Genomic DNA, 25,901 nt, shown 5'->3' on the forward strand with positions numbered 1-25,901 from the left:
CATTCTATGAGAGATGATCCAAAACTCAGCTGCCCGTGTCCTAACTAGCACCAAGTCCAGCTCACCCATACCCATCACCTCTGTGCTTGCTGAACTACATTGGCTTCCGGTTAAGCAACGCATCGATTTCAAAATTCTGATCCTTATTTGAAAATCCCTCCGTGGCCTCACCCCTCCCTATCTCTGTAATCTCCTCCAGCACACCCCCTCCCCCGCCACCGAGATATCTGCACTCCTCTAATTCTGCCCTCTTGAGCATCCCTGATTATAATCGCTCAACCATTGATGGCCGTGCCTCCTGTTGCCTGGGCCTCAAGCTCTGGAACTCCCTGCCTAAACCTCACCGTCTCTCTACCTCTCTTTCCTCCTTCTAGTATGCAGGTACAGCAAGTAATCAGGAAGGCAAATGGAATGTTGGCTTTTATTGCAAGGGGGATAGAGTATAAAAGCAGAGAAGTCCTGCTACAACTGTACAGGGTACACCTAGAGTACTGCGTGCAGTTTTGTTTCTCCATATTTAAGGAAGGATATACTTGCATTGGAGACTGTTCAGAGAAGGTTCACTAGATTGATTCTGGAGATGAGGGGATTGACTTATAAAGATAGGTTGAATAGGTTGGGCCTATACTCATTGGAGTTTAGAAGAATGAGAGGTGATCTTATCGAATCATATAAGATAATGTGGGGGCTCGACAAAGATGCAGAGGAAATTTCCACTCATAGGGGAAACTAAAACTAGGGGGCATAGTATCAGAATAAGGGGCTGTCCATTTAAAACTGAGATGAGATTCTTCTCTGAGGGTTGTAAATCTATGGAATTCTCCGCTCCAGAGAGCTGTGGAGGCTAGGTCATTGAACATATTTAAGGCAGAGATAGACAGATCTTTGAGCGATAAGGGAATAAAGGGATATGGGGAGAGGGCAGGGAAGTGGAGCTGAGTCCATGATCAGATTAGCCATGATCTTATTAATGGTAGAACAGGCTCGAGGAGTCAAATGGCCTACTCCTGCTCCTATTTCTTATGTTCTTCAAGCCGCTCCTTAAAACATACCTCTTTGACCAAGCTTTTGGCCACCTGCGCTAATTTCTACTTATACAGCTCAGTGTCAATATTTTAATCTTATAATACTCCTGTGAAGCGTCTTGGGACGTTTCATTACGTTAAAGGCGCTATATAAATACAAGTTGTTATTGTTGTGTACCTTGATGGTCAGCCTGTACATTAAATAATGGAATATTTTCCTCATCATAAAAGCCATAACATTCATAGGATCTTGTATGGTCACATGATTCCATTAATACGATCACCCTGAAAAAGTACAGAGCCCTCCGGTAGCTTTCTGTTGGAAAAATGATCATGTTATTAGCTCTGGTAAAGACATCAATGATCTGATGTACACACCAGTGTATTGCAGACTGGCTTATCTGACATACATCTCCTTAAAAAAAAAATCAAGTGTTGTCCTCAATGGATTTAATCTGAAACGGTGGTTACTTTTTTTGCATTCACCCAAGGTAGCTTTAAAGGAGGCAACTGTGTAGAAGTTCTAGGCAGTGGTGACCTTTACCCCCACATGTAGAATGCACATTCACTAGAATAATGTCCAGGATGGCAGGAGAAAGATACAAGACACTTTTTTTAAAAAACAAGCGTATTCATGGATAAAGTTTGAAGATCAGACTGCAAGACATAGCAAAGTTCCAAAGCTGCTGCTTTCATGAAGTGTAGACAGCAAAAGCATATCTCCTTACAAATGGCCAACATTGGCAGGGTGCATCGACCCAGCTCCTTGGTTAGGACAGATAGAGCAAACCAATTCAATGCAGGAGGGCTGGTCTTTGTTCATTCCTGTGGAATACGTCCTCATCCTCTAGCTCTGACTGCAAGTGGAATTCCAACGGACCATTTGTACTACCTAGGGCACTTAAATGCAGATTTAAATTTTCTTCAATGATAGGTTTAAAAAAAGAAATCTAAAATGCAAAAATAAAGTAAATACAAAAAACACTGCAACAAAAGCAACCAACAAAATAGTATCATGCATTCACTCACAGACACGCTAAGCACACCTTGAAGAAATTCTGAACTGCAAACACAGCCATTTCTGACAGACCTTCAGTGATTACTTTACATTTCTGGGCCAAACCACACACAATTCCAGGTAGGAAGTGCTATGCTCATTTACATATCTTATGAAGCCTGTCAAATGGCAGCAACGAGAGCCTTCAGTGATCATTGCACAGCCCTTGTATATAAAAAAACTGGGCTACAAGATTTACCGTGATTTTCAGCCCTGTCTCCTCCCGCCTCTCCATATCCATTTCCCCCCACCCACCCCACACCCAATGTTGACCATCCAATCAGAGTATTTCCCTTTACACGCCCTCCAATAAGCAGATGATATGTGATGCTAAAAATCCTACAACTGAATGCCCAATAATGACAATCAGCACATAACTCCTTGTGGCTGCAATGTTTGAATGGGATAACCACCTGTATAGCTGGCTATTGGGATATTTCAGTAACAGTCTATGAACAATGGCTTGTGATGCCATTGTACAACCCAGAAATGTCAGAATATGGGTACCCCACAGTTAATATTTGGTGTTCTCAACCAGCAACTTCAGTATTAAATTAGCTATATAGCTAAGAGGTATTTACTGTTACATTATCAAACTTAAATGAAAGAAGTTGATCCCTATAATGTATATAAATGTGAATTGTACATTGTGGGGGGAAAAAGAAGAAATAATAAAAATATATCCCAAATGACTAAATTCTCAAATGGAATAGGGCAGGAGCGTTGAAGAGGTGGTTCTAGGACAGCTGTGGCCCTCAACTCTTGGTAATTGAAGCCCAGGTATCTCAATCCTATTTTTCTTCTAATTCTTCTTATTTTTACTATTTGAATTATGTGGGCCTGGAGATTTAAACAGCGTAACTTTATTGATGGATAAATTCTATCAGAAGACCAAAGTGTAATGGCGCAGAATTTCCTGAACAGCCCGATCTGCTATTTATAAATTATGCCACTTCTATCCCCGATCTTCCCATTGTAAACTTACTCCAAAATTTCCTGGAAACGTAATTTTAATATGTTGCCATGAGCATAGTAGTGAATCATGGACCTGACATGACACAGGCGATGGCTTACCCCATCTACATCAATGAATCAATTAAACACAGTAATATTCAGATGACCTGAGTCAAAGAATTCTGAATTTCAAATCCTTCCACAATGCTGAACTTGATCACTTGCAGAAAATTGCTTGAGTTATGGACACACTCAGCTGCTGTATTCAGTTTTCAGGAATCTCAGAAACTGACAGCACGCAGTTTTTCCAGTTCCTTCTGAGGCCTAACCCTGAGGGGATTGCTGGAGGCCACCAACATAAATTTAATTTTTTCTTTTTAAACTTACCTTTATGTGGAGCCAGGGGGAGCGGGAGTGCTCCCTCTGGTTGCCTAGCACTAATGTGGGAGCTTCCTGAGAGCCGCTGCCAACATCTCTGCCGGCCCAAATTAGTGCAGAGGAAATCTGCGAGGAGGCCCGACAGGCACCCACAGTTCACCAGAATTATTTGGATTAGGCCCGAGACCCAATTTTGAACGAGCCTTGGGCCTCCGGCTTCTGGTCCTCACCATATTGCGCCGACCATATTGAGCCCATAAATGAGATAAACTACTTTCTCCCCCAATCTTACTATCATCAATGGCAGGAGCAGCTACTTCAGTGCTCTACACTACACATACAACATGCTAACCCTAACCCACAATGGTAAAGAAGTGTTTTGATGGGTTTTAGCTAAGAATTAAAAATATCAAGAGCAGACTTTATTTTACTATAAACAATTATTTTGAACTCATGAATTTAAATAGATTCACCTGCGCTATTACTTTTCAATCTAAGAGGCTGCAGCAAGAAAACTGACCTAAATCCAGGAAATTTGCGATCACCAGTGAATTGACTGAGGGGCAGATCTATGATAAATTTTGGATTATTTCAGTGAGGGTATTGGTGGAGTGGTGCAAAAGTCCCAGGAAATTCTGGTGCTGTGTAAATAATGGCATAACACACTTACCCCATAATGTCTGATCATGTTTTTGGTGTAAAACAAACCCAACGCCATCTATCTGCCATTCCAATGCCACAAGTCTCCAAAAAATTCAGGGCCATTACTGTCAACATCAGATATATGTGAATTTATATTTGTGTGGTCCCCATGCCTTTGTGCTACACATCTCTGTGACCCACTAAGGCATAAAGATTGGGCACTCTGAGGACCCCATCACTTGACACTTCAATTTTCCGTCTTACCAATCTGACCTCACTATTTTTGGCCTGCTACATTATTCCAATGAAGCTCAACACAAGCTCACGAAACAATACCATATCTTTCTACTAGGTATTTTTCAGCCCTCTGGTCTCAACACTGACTTTAAAAACTTCAGACCTTAACTATAGTTCCCATTTCTCTCTGGCAGGAATTGCTGGCAGTGTGGGATGGGTGTGCCGGCATTTCTGGGGAAGGAGTGGGTTGATGTTTAAGGTGAGGACCACCACCGCCCCCACCCCCCCCCCACATCGAAACACTGTATTGGCAAGGTGGTCCTTGGTGTTGATCTGCTTTTTTCCCTACCAGGCTGTGGACCACTGGAACCTGCTCCATTTTGTCAATTTTCATTCCTGACCACTTTAGGTAGACAATCACGAGCACTCTTGTATGTGCCCTTCATTTCTTTGATTTCTCTCATTCAGCCACCTATTGTCTAATGCTAATATCATATCTACCATTTAACCATCTATTTTCCAATTAAGCACTTTACAGGGTCATTCTATTCTTTTCCTATGGGTGTGGTTATGTTATTGTTTTTCCCCTTCCCTGGTTCTGTTCCTTTTTACGTACTATTCATTTGTAATACCTTCCAGTTCTGATGAAGAGTCCATACCCAAAATGTCTTATCTGTTCCATGCACAGAAGTTGCCTGACCTGGTGAGTGTTTCCTGCATTTTCCGGTGCTGTGCTCAAGAAATGTAGACTCTGCAGCAGGCTGTCCGGGATATAGAGAAACATAGAAACATAGAAAATAGGTGCAGGAGTAGGTCATTCGGCCCTTCTAGCCTGCACCGCCATTCAACGAGTTCATGGCTGAACATGCAACTTCAGTACCCCATTCCTGCTTTCTCACCATACCCCTTGATTCCCCAAGTAGTAAGGACTTCATCTAACTCCTTTTTGAATATATTTAGTGAATTGGCCTCAACAACTTTCTGTGGTAGAGAATTCCACAGGTTCACCACTCTCTGGGTGAAGAAATTCCTCCTTATCTCGGTCCTAAATGGCTTACCCCTTATCCTTAGACTGTGTCCCCTGGTTCTGGACTTCCCCAACATTGGGAACATTCTTCCTGCATCTAACCTGTCTAACCCCGTCAGAATTTTAAACGTTTCTATGAGGTCCCCTCTCATTCTTCTGAACTCCAGTGAATACAAGCCCAGTTGATCCAGTCTTTCTTGATAGGTCAGTCCCGCCATCCCGGGAATCAGTCTGGTGAACCTTCGCTGCACTCCCTCAATAGCAAGAATGTCCTTCCTCAGGTTAGGAGACCAAAACTGTACACAATACTCCAGGTGTGGCCTCACCAAGGCCCTGTACAATTGTAGCAACACCTCCCTGCCCTTGTACTCAAATCCCCTCGCTATGAAGGCCAACATGCCATTTGCTTTCTTAACCGCCTGCTGTACCTGCATGCCAACCTTCAATGACTGATGTACCATGACACCCAGGTCTCTTTGCACCTCCCCTTTTCCTAATCTGTCACCATTCAGATAATAGCCTGTCTCTCTGTTTTTACCACCAAAGTGGATAACCTCACATTTATCCACATTATACTTCATCTGCCATGCATTTGCCCACTCACCTAACCTATCCAAGTCACTCTGCAGCCTCATAGAATCCTCCTTGCAGCTCACACTGCCACCCAACTTAGTGTCATCCGCAAATTTGGAGATACTACATTTAATCCCCTTGTCTAAATCATTAATGTACAGTGTAAACAGCTGGGGCCCCAGCAAAGAACCTTGCGGTACCCCACTAGTCACTGCCTGCCATTCTGAAAAGTCCCCATTTACTCCTACTCTTTGCTTCCTGTCTGACAACCAGTTCTCAATCCATGTCAGCACACTACCCCCAATCCCATGTGCTTTAACTTTGCACATTAATCTCTTGTGTGGGACCTTGTCAAAAGCCTTCTGAAAGTACAAATATACCACATCAACTGGTTCTCCCTTGTCCACTCTACTGGAAACATCCTCAAAAAATTCCAGAAGATTTGTCAAGCATGATTTCCCTTTCACAAATCCATGCTGACTTGGACCTATCATATTACCTCTTTCCAAATGCACTGCTATGACATCCTTAATAATTGATTCCATCATTTTACCCACTACCGATGTCAGGCTGACCGGTCTGTAATTCCCTGTTTTCTCTCTCCCTCCTTTTTTAAAAAGTGGAGTTACATTGGCTACCCTCCACTCCATAGGAACTGATCCAGAGTCAATGGAATGTTGGAAAATGACTGTCAATGCATCCACTATTTCCAAGGCCACCTCCTTAAGTATTCTGGGATACAGTCCATCAGGCCCTGGGGATTTATCGGCCTTCAATCCCATCAATTTCCCCAACACAATTTCCCGACTAATAAGGATTTCCCTCAGTTCCTCCTCCTTACTAGACCCTCCGACCCCTTTTATATCCGGAAGGTTGTTTGTGTCCTCCTCAGTGAATACCGAACCAAAGTACTTGTTCAATTGGTCCGCCATTTCTTTGTTCCCCGTTATGACTTCCCCTGATTCTGACTGCAGGGGACCTACGTTTGTCTTTACTAACCTTTTTCTCTTTACATATCTATAGAAACTTTTGCAATCCGTCTTAATGTTCTCTGCAAGTTTCTTCTCGTACTCCATTTTCCCTGCCCTAATCAAACCCTTTGTCCTCCTCTGCTGAGCTCTAAATTTCTCCCAGTCCCCGGGTTCGCTGCAATTTCTGGCCAATTTGTATGCCACTTCCTTGGCTTTAATGCTATCCCTGATTTCCCTTGATAGCCACGGTTGAGCCACCTTCCCTTTTTTATTTTTACGACAGACAGGAATGTACAATTGTTGTAATTCATCCATGCGGTCTCTAAATGTCTGCCATTGCCCATCCACAGTCAACCCCTTCAGTATCATTCGCCAATCTATCCTAGCCAATTCACGCCTCATACCTTCAAAGTTACCCTTCTTTAAGTTCTGGACCATGGTCTCTGAATTAACTATTTCATTCTCCATCCTAATGCAGAATTCCACCATATTATGGTCACTCTTCCCCAAGGGGAACGAGATTGCTAATTAATCCTCTCTCATTGCACAACACCCAGTCTAAGATGGCCTCCCCCCTAGTTGGTTCCTCGACATATTGGTCTAAAAAACCATCCCTTATGCACTCCAGGAAATCCTCCTCTACCGTATTGCTTCCAGTTTGGTTAACCCAATCTATGTGCATATTAAAGTCACCCATAATAACTGCTGCACCTTTATTGCACGCACCCCTAATTTCATGTTTGATGCCCTCCCCAACATCACTTCTACTGTTTGGAGGTCTGTACACAACTCCCACTAACGTTTTTTGTCCTTTGGTATTATGCAGCTCTACCCATATAGATTCCACATCATCCAAGCTAATGTCCTTCCGAACTATTGCCTTAATTTGCTCCTTAACCAGCAATGCTACCCCACCTCCTTTTCCTTTTATTCTATCTTTCCTGAATGTTGAATACCCCTGGATGTTGAGTTCCCAGCCCTGATCATCCTGGAGCCACGTCTCCGTAATCCCAATCACATCATATTTGTTAACATCTATTTGCACAGTTAATTCATCCACTTTATTGCGGATACTCCTTGCATTAAGACACAAAGCCTTCAGGCTTGTTCTTTTAACACCCTTTGTCCTTTTAGAATTTTGCTGTACAGTGGGCCTTTTTGTTCTTTGCCTTAGGTTTCTCTGCCCTCCACTTTTCCTCATCTCCTTTCTGTCTTTTGCTTTTGCCTCCTTTTTGTTTCCCTCTGTCTCCCTGCATTGGTTCCCATCCCCCTGCCATATCAGTTTAAATCCTCCCCAACAGCACTAGCAAACACTCCCCCTAGGACATTGGTTCCGGTCCTGCCCAGGTGCAGACCGTCCGGTTTGTACTGGTCCCACCTCCCCCAGAACCGGTTCCAATGCCCCAGGAATTTGAATCCCTCCCTGTTGCACCACTGCTCAAGCCACGTATTCATCTGCGCTATCCTGCGATTCCTACTCTGACTATCACGTGGCACTGGTAGCAATCCCGAGATTACTACTATAGAGGGCGCCTAGCCACCAAAAGACAGATAGGATGCAGACTCATCCAAAATACAGGACATTTGGTACAGAAAACACACGGCCACATTCACCTGGCAGCCACCAACATCATTGCAATGGATCTTACGCCCAAAAGTTAGATATCATGGATGCATATCACCATTAACTTCTGATAAGAGAAAAATGTTCCACTTCCTATACAAGCTAGCCAAGAGGGCCCTCATATTTTTATCCTATAATTACTCAATTAATAGCCATTAGCAATAAAAATGTCTCCTGGTATTTCACTCATTCATCACACAATGTTTGATTGAGATGCTGTGCCATTTTATCACAGTTCTCGTCCTTTCCATTCATGTCTTTGTCACTGTTACCTTCTTTTTCCTCCGGTTTCCCTTCTCCTCCATCTTGATCTTTCACAGACTCCATGCCACTTTTCAGCTTTTTCTCAAGAGTATATAACTGCTGCAGCTCGTTGTAAAGCACACTTTCAAGTTTTTTATTTTGTTTCAAAAATTCTTTGAATGTATTCAAACTGTTTAAGTGCTTTAAAAGAACAAAACAATGAATGATTAGATGCGGTGAAATACACAGGCAAGAGAGTAAAAGAGGAAGATATATTATACATTTTTACTTTCTCTCAGAAACTAAAATAATTTTCTAAAGAATTGTACAGATATGCATAACTTACAACATAGAAATTAGGTGCAGGAGTAGGTCATTCGGCCCTTCCAGCCTGCACCACCATTCAATAAGATCATGGCTGATCATTCACCTCAGTACCCCTTTCCTATTTCTCTTCATACCCCTTGATCTCACAAATAAAAATAAAATTTTCCAATGACAGCATCAAGGTAAACACATATAAATCTGAGCTGATGCACTCAGACATCCATAAATAAAATATTTGTCAACAACTTGGTATTGCGAGGATCATTTCTTTAAAACCATGAATGTATGATTGCTCTACCTGTGCAAGCAAAGCCTCTTGTTCCTCCAGTGTGAGACACAGCTCCTGCATCCATTCTCGAATTAGTTCTAATTCAACATTAAAGATTTCTCCAGCATTGATCTCCTCATCTGTAAACTTCAATGCAGTATCCACTGCATCGGTACCTGTTATCTGAACTTGCCAGTCGGATGATGCAATCTATTGGTCCAACAACAGAATCGGCCTCAAATTATGCATGAAACTACACATTATCTTGTGAACACTTAGGGCTCAATTTTCCCCGGTCATTTGCGCCATTTTTTTGGCACACGCCGCTTTTTTTGGCGTAAGTTTTTAAATTAAAGTTTCCCCGACGAATCTGCGCCAGCGTAACTGAGTTAGTAACAATTTTTTTACGTTATTTTTTTTTGACTGCCTGCGCCAGTTTTTATCATTTTTCAAAGTTTGCCCAAAAAATTCTTATCCTAGGTCGGCATATCTGGCCACTCCGGAAAAACCTTCTGGTGAGTTAAGAGAAAGCAGCGCACATTGAAAAATCTAAGTTTTGGAGGGAGATAAGAACACTTTAAATGTGCATAAAAAAGATTACATTTTTTTAATCTTACAATAGAGTAGATGGAAGTTTGATGGAATTCTGAACTTGTCATTTTTTTTAAACTCAAGATGCTACCACCTTGAGGGTCGGCTGGCAGAATTGGTCATGCGCCTGGACACAGTGGCTCGAGGTTCGGCTGCAAAACAAGCCCGGGAGAGGAGGTGATGATCGGAAGACTGCACTAGGCATCAAATGAGCCCGGAGGGGTTTTGCAGGGCATGGGGGGGGTGGGGGGGAGGCGGGGAGGGGTGGTGGTGGTGGAAGGTGCTGTTGAACGCGATTGGAATTAGTCACAACACTGCAATGAGTTCCCGATCACTGCGCTTGCTCCAACCTAGGTGTGTTCCATACAGACCTTGGGGAGAGAGAACTAAGAATCTGTCCAATCTGCCTGCCATTTTGAGCTTCTTGTAAAGGTCAAATTTAATCATGGGGGCAATACTGACAATGCCATACCTTGTGCGAGCCTTCTGCATCATGGTGCTGCGGAGGAGACATCTGATTCGATGTCGTCGCATGAGGAACATCGGAGCCCGTAGGGTGCTGGCCTTACCCACCTCGGGTATATCGAGACAGGTGTTCGTACCTGCACCTGAGTGATGTAGACTACGTCAGAAGGCTGCGTTTCCTCAAAGAAGTTGTAACTGAGGTCTGTGAGTTGGTGAAGCTAGAAGCGTCAGGAGCACTGCTTTGTCAGTTGAAGTGAAGGTTACAATTGCACTTTCATTCTATGCATTCAGATCCTTTCAAACTACAACTGGGGATGTGTGCACCATTTCTCAACATGCAACACATGTCTGCATTCGGCAGGTGACTGCTGCACTATATGCTCGGAAGAATGACTACATAAAGTTCCCCATGATTGCCCAAGCAATGCGTAACAGAGCTATGGGCTTCCTAAAGATACAGGGCTGCATTGATGGTACCTACATCGCATTGCAGGCACCTTTGGAGGATTCCGAGATGTACAGGAACAGAAAAGGCTTCCACTCCATTAATGTACAGCTCGTGTGCGACGACATGCATCGCATCATGTCAGTTGATGCAAGATACCCTGGGAGCAGCCATGATGCGTTCATCCTACGCGAGAACATTATATCTGCCATATTTCAGCAGCAGCCAGAAGGGCAGAGTTGGCTACTGGGAGACAAAGGGTACGGCTTTGCCACCTGGCTCATGACGCCCCTACACGTAACTCGGACGGAAGCTGACTGGGAATAAAACATGTCGCACATTGTGACGAGCAGCATCATAGAGAACTATTGGCATCTTGAAACAGCGTTTCCGATCCTGGACAATTCCGGAGGCTACTTGCTATCCTCCCCTGAGATTGTTGATCAGTTCACTGTTGTGTGCTGCATGCTGCATAACTTAGCCACCATGAGGCAGCAGCAGCTGGTAGTAGAAGACCCACCTGAGGTGAGAGCGGCTGATGATAATGATGAGGAAGATGCAGATGACAAGCAGGAGGAGGATGAGGATGACGAAGTCATGCAAGTACCTGAACCCGGAGCATGACGGCGGAGGAGAGCGGGCCATCGTGCCCCTACAACGATTGCTTGAGCCATGCGCCAGCAGCTCATTCATGAACGCTTTGCTGCCTGAAGGCTCAGTGGCAACTATTCCCCATGGACTTGTTCCATAATGTTGTGTTATGTTAATGGAACAAATTATGGAAATGATTCTTGTTTACTTCAAAAGTTGTGTAAATAATGGAACAAATAATGCAAATGATTCAGTTATAATTTAAAATATATTTTATTCAAAAGTTTAACAAAAATTTGCACTTAACTTAAATAAAAATATTCTTGGATCAAACTTTAACATTTTCAGTTAAGATCACTTACAAATTTTCAGATCACTTACAAAAACTCTAAGATCACTTAAAAACTTTAAACTTGTAAAGTTGTAACTTACAAAAAACTTAATTTGAAATAGTTACAACAGTAACAATAATAACAACAACAGCAGCAAAGAAAGGTGGCACCCATCTCTCCTCCACATTATTCTAAGACTGCCCGCCGCGTTTGGTCTTGGTGACTCCACCACTCCTACCCGCAGGCGGTGGCGAAGCGTTTCTGGGGTTGGTACCAAGCTTATTCTTTCTAATATCTTGGGTAATGCGCACCTGTTGAGTGGGGGGGTGGGCGTCCAGGCGGCAAATTGGAGGACCCAGGCAGCAACGTGGAAGGCCCAGGCGGCAATGTGGATGGCCCAGCTTAGGTCTCTTCAGAGGCTGGTTTGGGGATTGGAGTGGAAGTGGCAGATGATTCTGTCAATGGGCGCAGGGTCTGGGTATTTCCCTTATTGCAGCAGCTAACTCCAACATGCCCTCCCTCATGTGTCCTAACAATGTCTCAACGACCTCTAACATTCCCTCCCTCATGTTGAGCAAAAGTGTCTGAACTACCTGCAACATTCCCCTCCCTCATGTTCACAGAGTGTTTGAACTATCTGTGACATTCCCTCCCTCATGGTCACTGTCAGCGCATTAGCTACCTGTGACATTCCCTCCCTCATGTTTACAGACATGGTTTCAGCTGACTGAGATATTCTCTCACTCATAGTCCCAAACATCGTTCCCATTTCTCGTGAGAGTGTTGTTACTTCTCCCGCCAGTCCTGATACCTCATCACCCACCCCACTGATGGTGTCCAGGAGTGATCGCATAAGGTCAATGCTCTCTGCACTCATTGTCATCATGTGAACCACATCTGTTAGACCCTGCACCTCAGGAGAGCGCAGTCGAGCTCTCCTTCCCCTCCTCACCCTGGATGTGGCTCGCAGCATCCCAGTGGGACCTACAGCCTCGGACGGTGGGGCCCTGGGTGTGGCTCGCAGCATCCCATTGGACCCGCAGCCTCGGACGGTGGGAAACCATGGAATGTCCCATTAACACTCAAACCACTAGTCAGGGAAGGGACTAGCAACTCAATGGGCGGCACCTGCCCCTCCTCCAAAGTGAGTACAAGAGATGGGGCTTTATCCATCCCCTCCAGCTCCCCCTCAGCCCCATGCTCTTGGTCTGGAAGGTGGGATTGGAAGATATTCTCCTCTTCAGGCTCGTCCTCGTCCAAATCTTCTTCTGTATAACAGAACACAGACAAACGGTTAGCAGCAGAGGAGGGGGTAGGGTGGGTGGCATGAGTAGGCTCACACAGCGCAGGCAGCAGGCTGATTTGAAGGACCACGATGAATTATAGCACATTGCATCATCCGAAAAGTAGCTGACAGAGACATCCCCATGGACTGAAGCATTTAGCAAAGCCAGACTGTGGAATTTGCAGGACTTACCCACTCCCTTGAGTGTGGTCCCAGCTTGTGCAGTGGTGGTTGCTTTTCTCCAGGCAGGACCCATCAAAGCAGCGACCCTCTCTTCCAAGGGTATCAGTGGGTGCAGATTTACCAGGCCTCCCACTATTCGAGTTCTTTCCCTTTTGTTATGTGCCACCTTCCTCTGCAAAGATGAAAATACAACTTTTTAGAAAGGGTGTCTTTCTGTTGGGTGGGACATATACAGCTGGTCACATTTACATTACAATTGCAATTGCATTGAATAAATGAAAGTATTACTTACACTAACTTCTTGACCAAGGTCTTGCCAATTCTTTTTGCACTGGCCTCCAGATCTCGGGGTGGTCACCATTGCACAGTAATTTTCTGCAAGTTGATTTCAGTGTTTCTTCATTTCTTTGGGTGGAACTTTTATGTGACTTCTGCTGGTGTCCAGCTTGTGCCATCTGGCCTGAATCACAGTAACTAGTGCCTCCACTTCATCCTGTAAGAAATTCTTGGTCCTTGCACCGCATTGCATCTTGTATTGCAGCTCCAATTTTTCCAATGTTCTCACACAGCACTCCTTCTCACACACACAACTGGCTCTTTAAAAATGGTCGATTGCAGACCGGGAGCTGTACTGCGCATGCGTGCCCATAGGACTAACGTCAAAACGTCCTTTTTTTCCCGTGCATGTGTAGAAGGTGCGGCATTGTTTTTTTTGGCGCAGACATTAAACTCCACCCCCTCCCCCCCCCCCCCCCCCCACCCCACCAAAGATACAGGACCGGCTGCGCAGCGCCAATTTTGAAAAATACAGCGGGGAAACTTGGCACAAATAATTTTGGAATATTTCTGGCATGGAAAAACGGACGTAACTCTGGCAATACACCAAAAAACGGCTTTAGGCAAAATTGAGCCCTTAATGTTTTGTGTTAGTTATTAATGTGAATGAGCACTTCATAATAACACAAGCAGAGGTCTAAAAGCAAGTTATTATTTGATCTTGTAGAAAAGTTACCCATGTTTATACAAACTATCATAATTTAACCTTTTAAGCGCTGGATAAAGCTGCGCTGCACCCCTTCCGAGGCCAATATATCCAGAAACATAAAGGGAACGGTTGGGAGGCAAGCTGATGCTGGAGAATGAGATTGGATGCTCAGAGTCACAGTGGGTGTTTACAGAACCAGTAGCTGAATTGTTTGAAACTTTCACTTCTCTGTTTATGAGTTTATTACGTGGCTGTAGAGACGGAAGGTGAGGGTGGCTGGAATATCCCATGGCAGCCTTTGGGTTTTGGTTTTGGCAATCCAATTGGCTGCTGTCAACCGTGTGACTGATCACATAGTTAACACTGAACAATCAAAAAGGAAATAAGGGCTGTCCAATCATACATTTATTCATTTGTATTTTCAAAAAACTTTTTGAAAGCATGACTTATATTTACAATTATTGGATTTATAAATGCAAATGTATTCATAAATGATACATTTTAATATGCATAGTTGTATACACTATATATAATTTAATCCAATTTCATACTTATATATAGTTGTCTAAATTTCTATAATTACATGTATTTCTAATTTGTATATGTTATACATGTAGTATATAGCATGCATGTTTCTCATGTGCACCTATTTCTAATTATTTTGTACTGTAATCCTTGCCAGAAGCAGGTGCCAAACACAGAGATTCATTTAACTGCAAGAATTGTGCAACCCACAATTATTTATTTAGGTTGCATGAACAAATTTATTTCTGCACTGAGGTATGCAAAGACACAAATGTATCTATCTACCTGCAATAAGTGGAGCTTATTTACTAATTCTTTACCATGGGCCATGCCACAGGAGATCAACTAATATATATATTTTTTAATTGCCCACTGTATTAATCTTCACCTTACAACTCAGATGCTTGAAGCAAAAGTGGTTCTGAGGTTGAGCCTTAATGCAGGCACCGACTTTATAAATAATTAAAGCAATGTTACAATAATTGTTTTATAAAACAACTTGTTTCACAAAAAGTATTTATATTACAGTTACCTTTTGTATCATTTTGTTTGCTGCTTTTGCTTCAGGGATGTGTTGAAATTCCTGTAGAAGTATAAGGATCTTCTGTATATAGTTATGTAGCCATTCTGCAGACACGCTCATTTCAACAGAATGCATTAGGTCATTGCGACATTTAATTACCTAATCATAAACATCAGAATCATGTGTCGGTATAAATTAACATTCAGTGTTTTTACATCTGACAGACTGCACCACTCCATAACACTGTGTCTCCAATTACATAAAGTTCACAATTAATGATATAACTAGACTTTTACATTTGGGTGCACTTTAGTTTACTTTAGATCTAAATTTGAGTAAACAATATTTGAAATCTTTAAGAAAAAGTAGTGTATCATAAAATGCATGAGACTTAATTTTAGAAATTCAAGTGCAGATCATCACTCTAAAAACAGAATTGTTAAATGTGAGATGGAACCCCGAAGAGGAGACGATGGGCTGGATATTAATATGAAGGCAGCTTCCGAGCTGAGGGGTGAAATTGCAAGGTCGAAACCCAGAATTCAAATGAGTGGGTTGAAATCTGCAATCTCAATTGAATTGTACCAATTAACTTCTGGGTTTCACATCTCCAAGCTGCTCAACGGGCGTGATATGCACCTGCGTACAGTTTTGGGCTCCATATTTAAAGAAGGATATACTTGCATTGGAGGCTGTTCAGAGAAGGTTCACTAGGTTGATTCCGGAGATGAGGGGTTGATTTATGAAGATAGCTTGAATAGGTTGGTGCCTATACTCATTGGAGTTCAGAAGAATGAGAGGTGATCTTATCGAAACATATAAGATAATGAGGGGGCTCGGCAAGGTGGATGCAGAGAGGATATTTCCACTCATAGGGGAAACTAAAACTAGGTGACATAGTCTCAGAATAAGGGGCCGCCCATTTAAAACTGAGATGAGGAGGAATTTCTTCTTTCAGAGGGTTGTAAATCTGTGGAATTCTCTACCCCAGAGAGCTGAGAAGGCTGGGTCATTGAATATATTTAAGGCGGAGACACAGATTTTTGAGCGATAAGGGAATAAGGGATTAAGGGGAGCGGGCAGGGAAGTGGAGCTGAGTCCATGATTCAGAAAGGAGTTAGATGTAGTCCTTATTACTCGGGGGATCAAGGGGTATGGCGAGAAAGCAGGAATGGGGTACTGAAGTTGCATGTTCAGCCATGAACTCATTGAATGGCGGTGCAGGCTAGAAGGGTCGAATGGCCTACTCCTGCACCTATTTTCTATGTCTATGTTTCTATGATCAGCTATGATCTTATTAAATGGCGGAGAAGGCTCGAGGGGCCAAATGGCCTACTCCTGCTCCTATTTCTTATGTTCTTATGTTCTTATGATGCGATCTCAGCTGTATTTAAAGGGACAGTGCACAAAATTGAAATTGGAGGTGTTCAGGATGGATGGTGGACATAGAGCAAAGGCAGCTCCCACATTCAATAACGCAGATGCATCACTGGAATTACTGCTAGGTGCAGTAACGAGCAGTACGGATGAACTTTCCCCAGCGACAGGAGGAAGAAACCTGCGGCTCTCGCCAAGAAGGCATGGTTAGAGGTAGCTGAGAAGGTGAGCACCAGCAGGGTTGTGCTCACCTCTTGGATGCAATGTAGGAAGTGGTTTAATGACCTTTCCAGGTTAACAAAAGTCACTATATTTACTGATTCAACTACATCCTGTGCTTTCAACTCCCCCCACATCTTACCCTTTCACTCTGGCTTGCTAAGCATTCTCCATCACATCACTCTTCACACCCACTCAACGTTCAGCAGCACCCAGCCTTCACTTTCAATGCATTTTATCACCTCCCCATTTATCCATCCATCGTTGCCACTCACCCCAATCCTTATGCAATGTGATGCTTCTGTCTCACAATCACCCTTACTGAATGCACTGTATCCATCGGGTGAGTACCTGACTTTCACTCACTCACGTGTCTATTTTTTTCCCCCTTTTAGGACAAAAAAGCACAAAACGCAAGGGAGAGGGACAAGACTGCAGGTGGTCCGTCACAAATAATCCAGCTTACAGATGCAGAGGAGCAGGCCCTGGAGATAAATGGCACATCTGCATTGCTCAGTCAGAGATGGAGAGACAGGGAGCTCGCAGAAAGCTGGTGACAGAATAACAAATATTTCTGAAACACATACGATGTCATTATTTAATCAGTGACTGAACGCTAAATATGGTGATTGTCAAGATTGTGACTTTGCCACGGCTAAATGATACCTTTTTCTTTTGTCTTCCAGGGTCTTCATGTGTACAAGTGTTGTAAGATATCCATGAGGATGATTCCTCAGAGGACCTCATTCCTTCTGAGGGTGCACTGTTGCAGGATGTACAGCCATGCACCAGCGCAGATACTCACACTTCGATGGGTCCAGTTAAATAGTTAGTTGGGTTTTCACCTAATGATTCACACCTCACAAGTGAGCACGAGCAGACACTGGTGGCAGGGACAGCTGTGGACAGTCTGCGTTTCGGGGGGGGCTCAATCCTCTCCAAGCTCTTTAAACTGGACACAGTTGCTGATCCCCAGGAGCTATCGTTGAGAAGGAAAATGATAGAGGTGCATCAGCAACTTAGCCAGATGCTGACAGATGTGCCACACACAATCTTCACAATAGGGAAGAGAATGGAGGAGTCCAACTCGATTGCTAGTGGATTGGTGGCGCTGGGAATTGCGAGAATGTCTGCCATGGACAGAGCGGCCACCTACATAGAGCTTCAAGCACGGCTCGCAAATGAGTCCATGCAGGTCATGACCACAGCCGTGCAGACTTTGGATGCCAACTTGTCTGCCGTCTGAAACTAGATGACATATATCAGTGGCCTTATAACACATCACTGATCTCCACCAAGCTGCAGGGTGGTAGGAATGATGTGGTGCTGGCCCAGGAGAGGAATGATAAGAAAAGGGGACATAGAAATGGGAACTCCACTCAAAGTGCTCCCACTTCTCACCCGTGGACCCATCCTCACTTCCCAGTACCCAACGTGCTGCCTCAGCTCCCGATGGCCAAGTCTGCCCCTGCGCTGGTGCAGGTGCAGCAGAGGCTCCAAAACCCAAAGGACATAGGCCAAAAGCATCTCAGCAGTTAGGATAGGATCAACCTCTGCTGACGCCACGCGGGATACACCATGTAGAAGCGGTGGGAAGCACAAGTTCAAGAAATTGTAATTCACCAAGTGTCTGCACATGGGTGTTTTACAAATGTTATGTTTCTTTTATAATGTCACATAAAATGTAATGATTAGCACCTCTTCCATGTCTTTCTCATTACTGCGCCCCAAGCGCCAACTCGTACTTTCATGTTGAATGTTTCATGATGAATGTCAATACATGATGGAACGCAATGGGTGGATGAGTGGTTGAAGGACTGTTTAGTACAAGGGGAGTGGGGATTGGACCTGGTGGTGGGAGCAGACCACAGGATTTCATTTCTTACGTTTTACATGAGATTAATTGTTGCAATATTAGGGCATTCCAGGCAGCAATGTAAACAGCTGGTGTGGTGATGGATGCCCCTTGTTCTCCTCATCCAAAGATGAGTGGTAAGCCCCTTTTGACCTCCTCCACCTGCAATCCTCTCTGCTGCGCAATACTGTGTAGGATTCGCACATCACAATCATTCTGGAGACCCTTGCTTGTAAGTACTGAAAAACGCTTTCAGACCTATATTGTCACCTGAAGCATATCTTCAACAGCCCAATGGCTTGCTCGATGACACACCTAGTGGTCATGTAGCTTGTGTTGTGGTGCTCCTGCGCCTCACTGGTGGGGTTCATCACAGGTGTCATGTGCCAAGTTTGAAGGGAGTATCCCTCATCTCCTACAAACCAGCCCTCAAGTTTGCTTCCTGGAACGAAAAGGTCTGGAAAGTTGGACTGCCGCAATATGAATGGATAATGATAGCTCCCAGGGAATCTGGTGCAGACCTGCATGAACCTCTTCTTGTAGTTGCACACCAGCTGCACATTAATGGACAAATATCCTTTGTGGTTTATAAAAACTCCTGATTGCTGTGGTGGCAATCAGATTGCCATGGGTGTGCAGTTGATGGCACTCTGTACCTGTGGGAATCCAGCCAAAGAAGAAAATCCTGGCTATTATCATCACAGGGGAAGTTTATGTAATTGTCAGCCCTGGCAAATAAGCTATCAGTGACCTAACTTATGCATTTATGTACAGCCGACTGGGAGATCCTGGATATGTCTTTGGTAATGCCCTGAAAGGACCCGGAGGTGAAAAGGTTGAGGGCAGTGGTGACTTTCACAGCCACTGGTAATGTGTGGCCACCAAGTCTGCCACCACTTGACACAATAACCTCAACCTACGGAAGTACTACTCTTCCGAGAGTTCAAGGAAGCTGAACCTCTATCTGTAAACCCTGATGTATAGTGCCTCCTGTGATCTCGGCCCATTTCCTGTGCACCTCCCCTCCTGTGCATGTGCTGATCCCACCACAGCACGTCGTCGCTGCCGTGAATGGTGATGGTCTTCCTTTTCTGATGTACTATCAAACACGTTCAATGCACCTTCTATCCTGAGCTCGTCACTTTGAAAGCCTCCAAGGTTGAGAAAAGCTGTATCCACACAAGTATCCCTGCCAAATGTTTGCCAGAGGGAACTGAGACAGCAGCTGCAATATGTGAGGTTTTATTCAGATGGGACAATGACGAGTTTAAATACCCACCTGAACTGCTGCTCAAACTCACCTCCATTTCTCTGTTCAATTTGCAAAGACTTCGGTAATGTCTCCCAAGCACATTAATTGATCCAATTATTCGCCTGCCTGCAATAATTAAATCCTCAACTTCAGCAAGTAGGCTTCTCGTCGGCATCTAAATGCGCCTCTATTAAACGCGGAAGTAGAGCCGGGTTGTGTTCCTGATCAAAAATTCTAACATTTTAACCCTCTACCCGCCTGTTCTTGGGGTTTAAAACTCCCCCAGTGAATTAGTAGAGAATAAGTAGAAATTGGCAGGGATACTTAACAAGTATTTTCCTTTAATGTTTATAAAGGAGAAGGCGATTGTGGAGAAGGTGAATCCTGAATTAATTAAAAGTGAGATGAGAAATATCATAACAACCAAAAGTAAAAGTATTAGTTAAGCTAAAGGAAGACAAAGTGCTGGGACCTGATGGGATACATCCAAAGATCCTGAGCGAAGAAAAAAGGTCCGAGAAATTATACTTCAGGGTTCTATTGAGAGTGGATGTGTGTCGGAGGACTGAAGAGTGGTCAATGCTGTACCCATTTTCAAAAAGGGAGATAAAGCTAACGGGGTAATTACAGGCTGGTTCGTTTAACATCTGTGATAGGGAAAATTTAGGAATTTTTAAAATAAAGATGAAATCAGTAAATGTCAGAATGAAGAGAAAATAAATTAGAAGCGGCCAACATGGATTTCAGAAAGGAATATCGTATTTGACAAACCTTATAGCGGTCTTTAACGAGTGACAGATATGGTGGATGGAGGAAATGCATTAGATGTAGTGTATATGAATTTTGAGAAAGCTTTTAACAAGGGTACCACACAGGAGACTACCGGAGATGACTACTGGACATGGAATTAAGGGGAGGGGAGCAAATTGGATTAAAACCTGGTAAGAAGGGAGGAAACAGAGAGTAGGAATTAAGGGCAGTTTCTCAGAGCGGTTAGAAGTGGGTAGCAATGCCACACAGGATTCTGTTCTGGGTCCGCTTTTGTTCACTGTGTATATCAATGATTTGGATACATGGCAAAAGAGTGGTGTTCAAATTTGTAGGTATAGTAAATAATGCTGAGGACCAAAGAAATCTGCAAGGGTATATTGATAAGATGGTGGGATGGACAAAAAATGGCAGTAAATGTGATGTGGCATATTTTGTTTAAAAAAAAATACTTTAAGGGAATGCTGGATGATGTGGAAGAGCAGAGGAATTTGGGTTCAGGTTCACAAGACATTAAAATCAGCATATCAAGTGGATAAGGCCATAAAGAAAGCTAATGGAATACTGTGTTTTAAAAACATAAGAAATAGGAGCAGGAGTAGGCCATTTGGCCCCTCGAGGCTGATGTGTTTTATGGCAAGAGGTATAGAATATAAAATTCGAGATGAGATAAAGTGGTGAATCTATATAAAACCAGAGTAAGGCTACAGTTGGAGTACAGAGTGCAGTTTTGCAGCTCTGTGTTATAGAACATAAGAAACATAATAGGGGCAGGAGCAGGCCATACGGCCCCTCGAACCTGCTCCACCATTTAATACGATCATAGCTGATCCGATCATGGACTCAGGTCCATTTCCCTGCCCACTCCCCATAACCCCTTAATCCCTTATCAGTTAAGAAACTGAAATTGAGACAGTAACAAGGATACAGCGCAGATTCACTAGGATACTGCCTATGGTAATACAAATACAAAGAAAGATTTGAAAAATTGGGGCTATGACGAGATTATGGGGTGATTTGAAGGAATGGAATGGAGCAGACAGAAACAGACTGCTTCCATTGATTGCGGGCCTAGAACATGGGCTATTAGGCTAAATCTAAGAGATTTAGGACAAAGCTTAGAAGAATTTTTTTCACAAGGGTTGTGGGGCTGTGGAATGCATGACAGGAATTATTGATTGAAGCAAAGACCACATCAACATTTATGGGGCCGATTTTCATCAAGGCCTCCGCCCGCCCAAGTGCCGCTGAGGTACTGGACAGTATTTTCGGTGGGATATTCATGGCCGAGGTCCCTTCAAAGGTCGGCGGGCGGCAAATGGACGACATACGCCGCCAATCTGGGCGGCAGTGGGCAGGAGGTCTCATTCTCGGCAGCAGAGGTGCTTGCCGCCCAACTGCCGCCGAGGATGAAGTCGGGCCCACTTACTTTTTTTCTCCACATTTTTCATACTCGCCGTCGGGGACAGACCAGTCTCCACGCAGCAGTCCACCCCCACTCTGCCGCCGAGTTGCACCACTTGGCCGTCTGCTGATGTCAGCGGGCGGTTCCCGGCGGCTCTCCCCTCCCGCCTGCCCCAGGCCACCCTGAAAGTGGCAGTGGGCAGATCTTCAGGAGGAATGTCGGTGGGAGTGGGTGGTGGGCTGATGAATTTCGGCCCCTAAGAATAGGTTAGATAGGTGGTTGAAGGAAAGAGGGTTAAAGGGATATGAGAATAGGGAGGTTACATGAGATTAGGATTACTGTTCATATGGAGGATAAAAGCCAACACGGACTAGTTGGACCAAACAAACGGCCTGTTCCTTTATTGTAATATTTATGCAATTCTATGTCCAACATTCAAATTTATAGTGATTATAACTTACATTTCTGTAGTGCTGCTCATATGCAGGAAGAGGTTACATTTGGGAAGACAAAACTGTGGTGCCAAGCAGGAGTGGCAAGAGAAAAAATGGAAAGGTTCAGGATATGACCATTTTTCAAACCTCTCTGGCTACAGGTGTGGTGCTGGAGGACTGGAGGACTGCCAACATTGTACCGTTGTTCAAAAAGGGAGAAAGAGATAGACTGAGTCAGACAGTCTAAATTCCATGGTGGACATATTGTTGGAAAAAATTCTGAGGGACAGTATTAATCATCATTTAGAAAGGCACTGATTAATCAAGGAAGGTTTTTCAGCAAGTATAGTAATCCAGGATTTGTTAAGGGAAGGTCGTGTCTGATGAACTTGATTGAATTTTTTGAGGAGGTAACAGGAGGGTTGATGAGGGTAGTGCGTTTGATGTAGTCTACAAGGATTTTGTAAAGGCCTTTGACAAGGCCCCACATGGTCAGAAAAGTTAAATCCCATGAAATCCAAGGGAAAGTGGCAAGTTGGATCCAAAATTGGCTCAGTGGCAGGAAGCAAAGGTTAATGGTTGACGGATGTTTTTGTGACTGGAAAGCTGTTTACAGTGGGGTTCCGCAGGGCTCAGTAATAGGTCCCTTGCTTTTAATGGTATACATCAATAAGTTAGACTCCAATGTAAGTGTTATGTACTGAATAAAGAGTCTGACCAGATACTGTGAGCTCAAAGTAAAGTGTGACCGTAGTCCTTTATTACAGGTCTCCAGAGTGCCTCTCCAGCCTGTGAGGCCTCCTGATGTACAGGTGCTCCCAAGAGATTGTGGGAGCCCTTGGGACTCCAGTGGATGAGCCCTCTGGTGGTTAAACAAGGTATTTACAGGTTTACATATATAACAACACTTCCCCCACCCCCCACCCCGAGTCAATAGTGTAACTATTTACAATGCGAGTCGATCTGGGGCCTTCTTTTCACTGGTTGATCGTCACGGTGCAAATGCTGGTTTTGGTGAGTTGTTTGTTGGGCCCTCGCTGGGCTGCTGTGCAGCTGGCCTGCCTGGCGTGGTGAGTCCTGCTGGGCTGCTGCGGGTGATGGGTTCTGCTTCATGGTCAACCGCTGGGTCAGTTGCCACTGGTGTGTGTGTGTGTTGGAGGGTCAAAAAAGGTAGAGTATATTGTGGGTTGCTCTGGATAGTCCGTGAATCTGAGTTTGGTTTGGTCCAAGTGTTTCCTGTTGGTGAGTCCATTTGAAAGTTTGACCAGAAACACCATACTACTCCCTTCTTTGGCCACGACAGTGCCGGGAAGCCACTTGGGACCTTGTCCATAGTTCAACACAAATACAGGATCATTTATCTCGATTTCACGTGACACATTTGCGCGATCATGATATGTATTCTGTTGAAGCCGCCTGCTCTCTACCTGTTCGTGTAGATCAGGGTGGACTAACAAGAACCTTGTCTTCAGTGCCCTTTTCATGAACAATTCAGCGGGGGGAACCCCAGTGAGTGAGTGGTGTCTTGTGCGGTAACTAAGCAGGACTCGGGATAGGTAAGTCTGCTGTGAGCCTTCAGTTACCCTCTTCAAGCTCTGCTTGATTGTTTGCATTGCTCTCTCTGCCTGACCATTGAACGCTGGTTTAAACGGGGCAGATGTGACATGTTTGATCCCATTGCTGGTCATGAATTCTTTAAACTCGGCACTGGTGAAGCACGGGCCAGTCACTCACAAGAACATCAGGCAGGCCGTGCGTGGCAAACATGGCCTGCAGGCTTTCAATGGTGGCAGCGGACGTGCTTGCTGACATTATCTCACATTCAATCCATTTGGAGTATGCATCTACAACCGCTAGGAACATTGTTTCCAAGAACGTGCCTGCATAGTCGACATGGACCATAGGCCACTGTCTGGAGGGCCAAGACCATAAACTTAGTGGCGCCTCCCTGGGTGCATTGCTTACCTGTGAACACGTGTTACATTTGTGCACGCAGGACTCTACATCGATACTGGGCCACCACACGTGGGATCTGGCTATCGCTTTCATCATTACAATGCCTGGGTGGGTACTGTGGAGATCACTAATGAAAGTGTCCCTGCCCTTTTTTGGTACCACTACCCGATTACCCCACAGGAGGCAGTCTGCCTGTATAGACATTTCATCTTTGCGCTGCTGGTATGGCTTTATGTCTTCCTGCATTTCTAACGGGACACTAAACCAACTCCCGTGGAGCACAGAGTTTGTAACTAAGGACAGTAAAGGGTCCTGGCTCATCCAGGTTCTAATCTGTCGGGCGGTAACAGGTGGTTGCTCACTCTCGAATGCTCCCATTACCATGACTAAATCTGCGGGCTGTGTCATTTCCACCCCCGTGGTGGGCAATGGCAGCCTACTGAGAGCATTGACACAGTTTTCTGTGCCTGGCCTGTGGCGGATGGCGTAGTTGTATGTGGACAACGTGAGCGCCCATCCCTGGATGCGGGCCGATGCATTCGTAATTATCCCCTTACTTTCAGAAAAGAGGGATATCAGTGGCTTATGGTCGGCTTCCAATTCAAATTTGAGCCCAAACAGGTATTGATGCATTTCCTTTACCCCATAAAACACACGCTAACGCTTCTTTTCGATCATGCTGTAGGCCCTCTCAGCCTTAGACAGACTTCTGGATGCATAAGCAACCGGTTACAATTTCCCAGATTCATTAGCTTGTTGCAATACACACCCAACACTGTATGACGACGCATCACATGCTAGTACCAAACGCTTACATGGATCATACAACACAAGCAATTTGTTTGAGCATAACAGTTTTCTAGCTTTTACAAAGGCATTTTCTTGGCTTTTACCCCATACCCATTCATCTTCTTTACACAGTAAAGAGTGCAGTGGTTCTAACAGTGTGCTAAGACCCGGTAAGAAGTTACCAAAGTAGTTCAGGAGTCCTAGAAACGACTGCAGATCCGTCACGTTCTGTGGTCTCGGTGCATTCTCGATTGCCTCCGTCTTCGAATCGATGGGCCTCATGCCGTCCGCGGCAATTCTTCTCCCCAGGAACTCCACTTCAGGCACCAGGAAAACGCACTACGAGTGTTTTAACCTGAGCCCCACATGATTAAGCCGACTAAGAACCTCCTCCTGGTTTAGCAGATGCTCAATTGTGTCCCGACCTGTAACCAAGATGTCGTCCTGGAAGACCATGGTGCGCGGGACCAACTTCAGTAAGCTTTCCATGTTCTTCTGGAATATCGCCGCGGCTGATCGAATCCCAAACAGGCATCTGTTGTAAATGAAGAGACCTTTGTGCGTGTTGATGCAGGTGAGGCCCTTCGATGATTCC

At 44.4% G+C, this 25,901-nt stretch overlaps 1 protein-coding gene across 4 annotated transcripts in view; it reads right to left on the reverse strand.

Moving 5' to 3' along the window:
* Nucleotides 1-407: 407 nt before the first annotated feature.
* The window catches only part of LOC139276036 (uncharacterized protein CXorf38-like), a 57,761-nt gene continuing 32,267 nt past the window's right edge, over nucleotides 408-25,901 (reverse strand). For 2 of the 4 annotated variants that reach the window (XM_070893422.1, XM_070893420.1), the window contains 4 exons: nucleotides 15,261-15,410; nucleotides 9,357-9,536; nucleotides 8,761-8,932; nucleotides 408-1,925 (listed from right to left, as the gene is read on the reverse strand). In XM_070893422.1, the coding sequence (XP_070749523.1) occupies nucleotides 1,918-1,925; nucleotides 8,761-8,932; nucleotides 9,357-9,536; nucleotides 15,261-15,410 (510 nt within the window). In that variant the 3' untranslated portion in view covers nucleotides 408-1,917. The remainder of the gene's footprint in view (nucleotides 1,926-8,760; nucleotides 8,933-9,356; nucleotides 9,537-15,260; nucleotides 15,411-25,901) is intronic. The other 2 variants (XM_070893421.1, XM_070893423.1) reach the window with 2 other exon arrangements.

Source organism: Pristiophorus japonicus, chromosome 11, assembly GCF_044704955.1.
Source record: "Pristiophorus japonicus isolate sPriJap1 chromosome 11, sPriJap1.hap1, whole genome shotgun sequence".
In the NCBI taxonomy this organism is placed as follows: Eukaryota; Metazoa; Chordata; class Chondrichthyes; family Pristiophoridae; genus Pristiophorus; species Pristiophorus japonicus.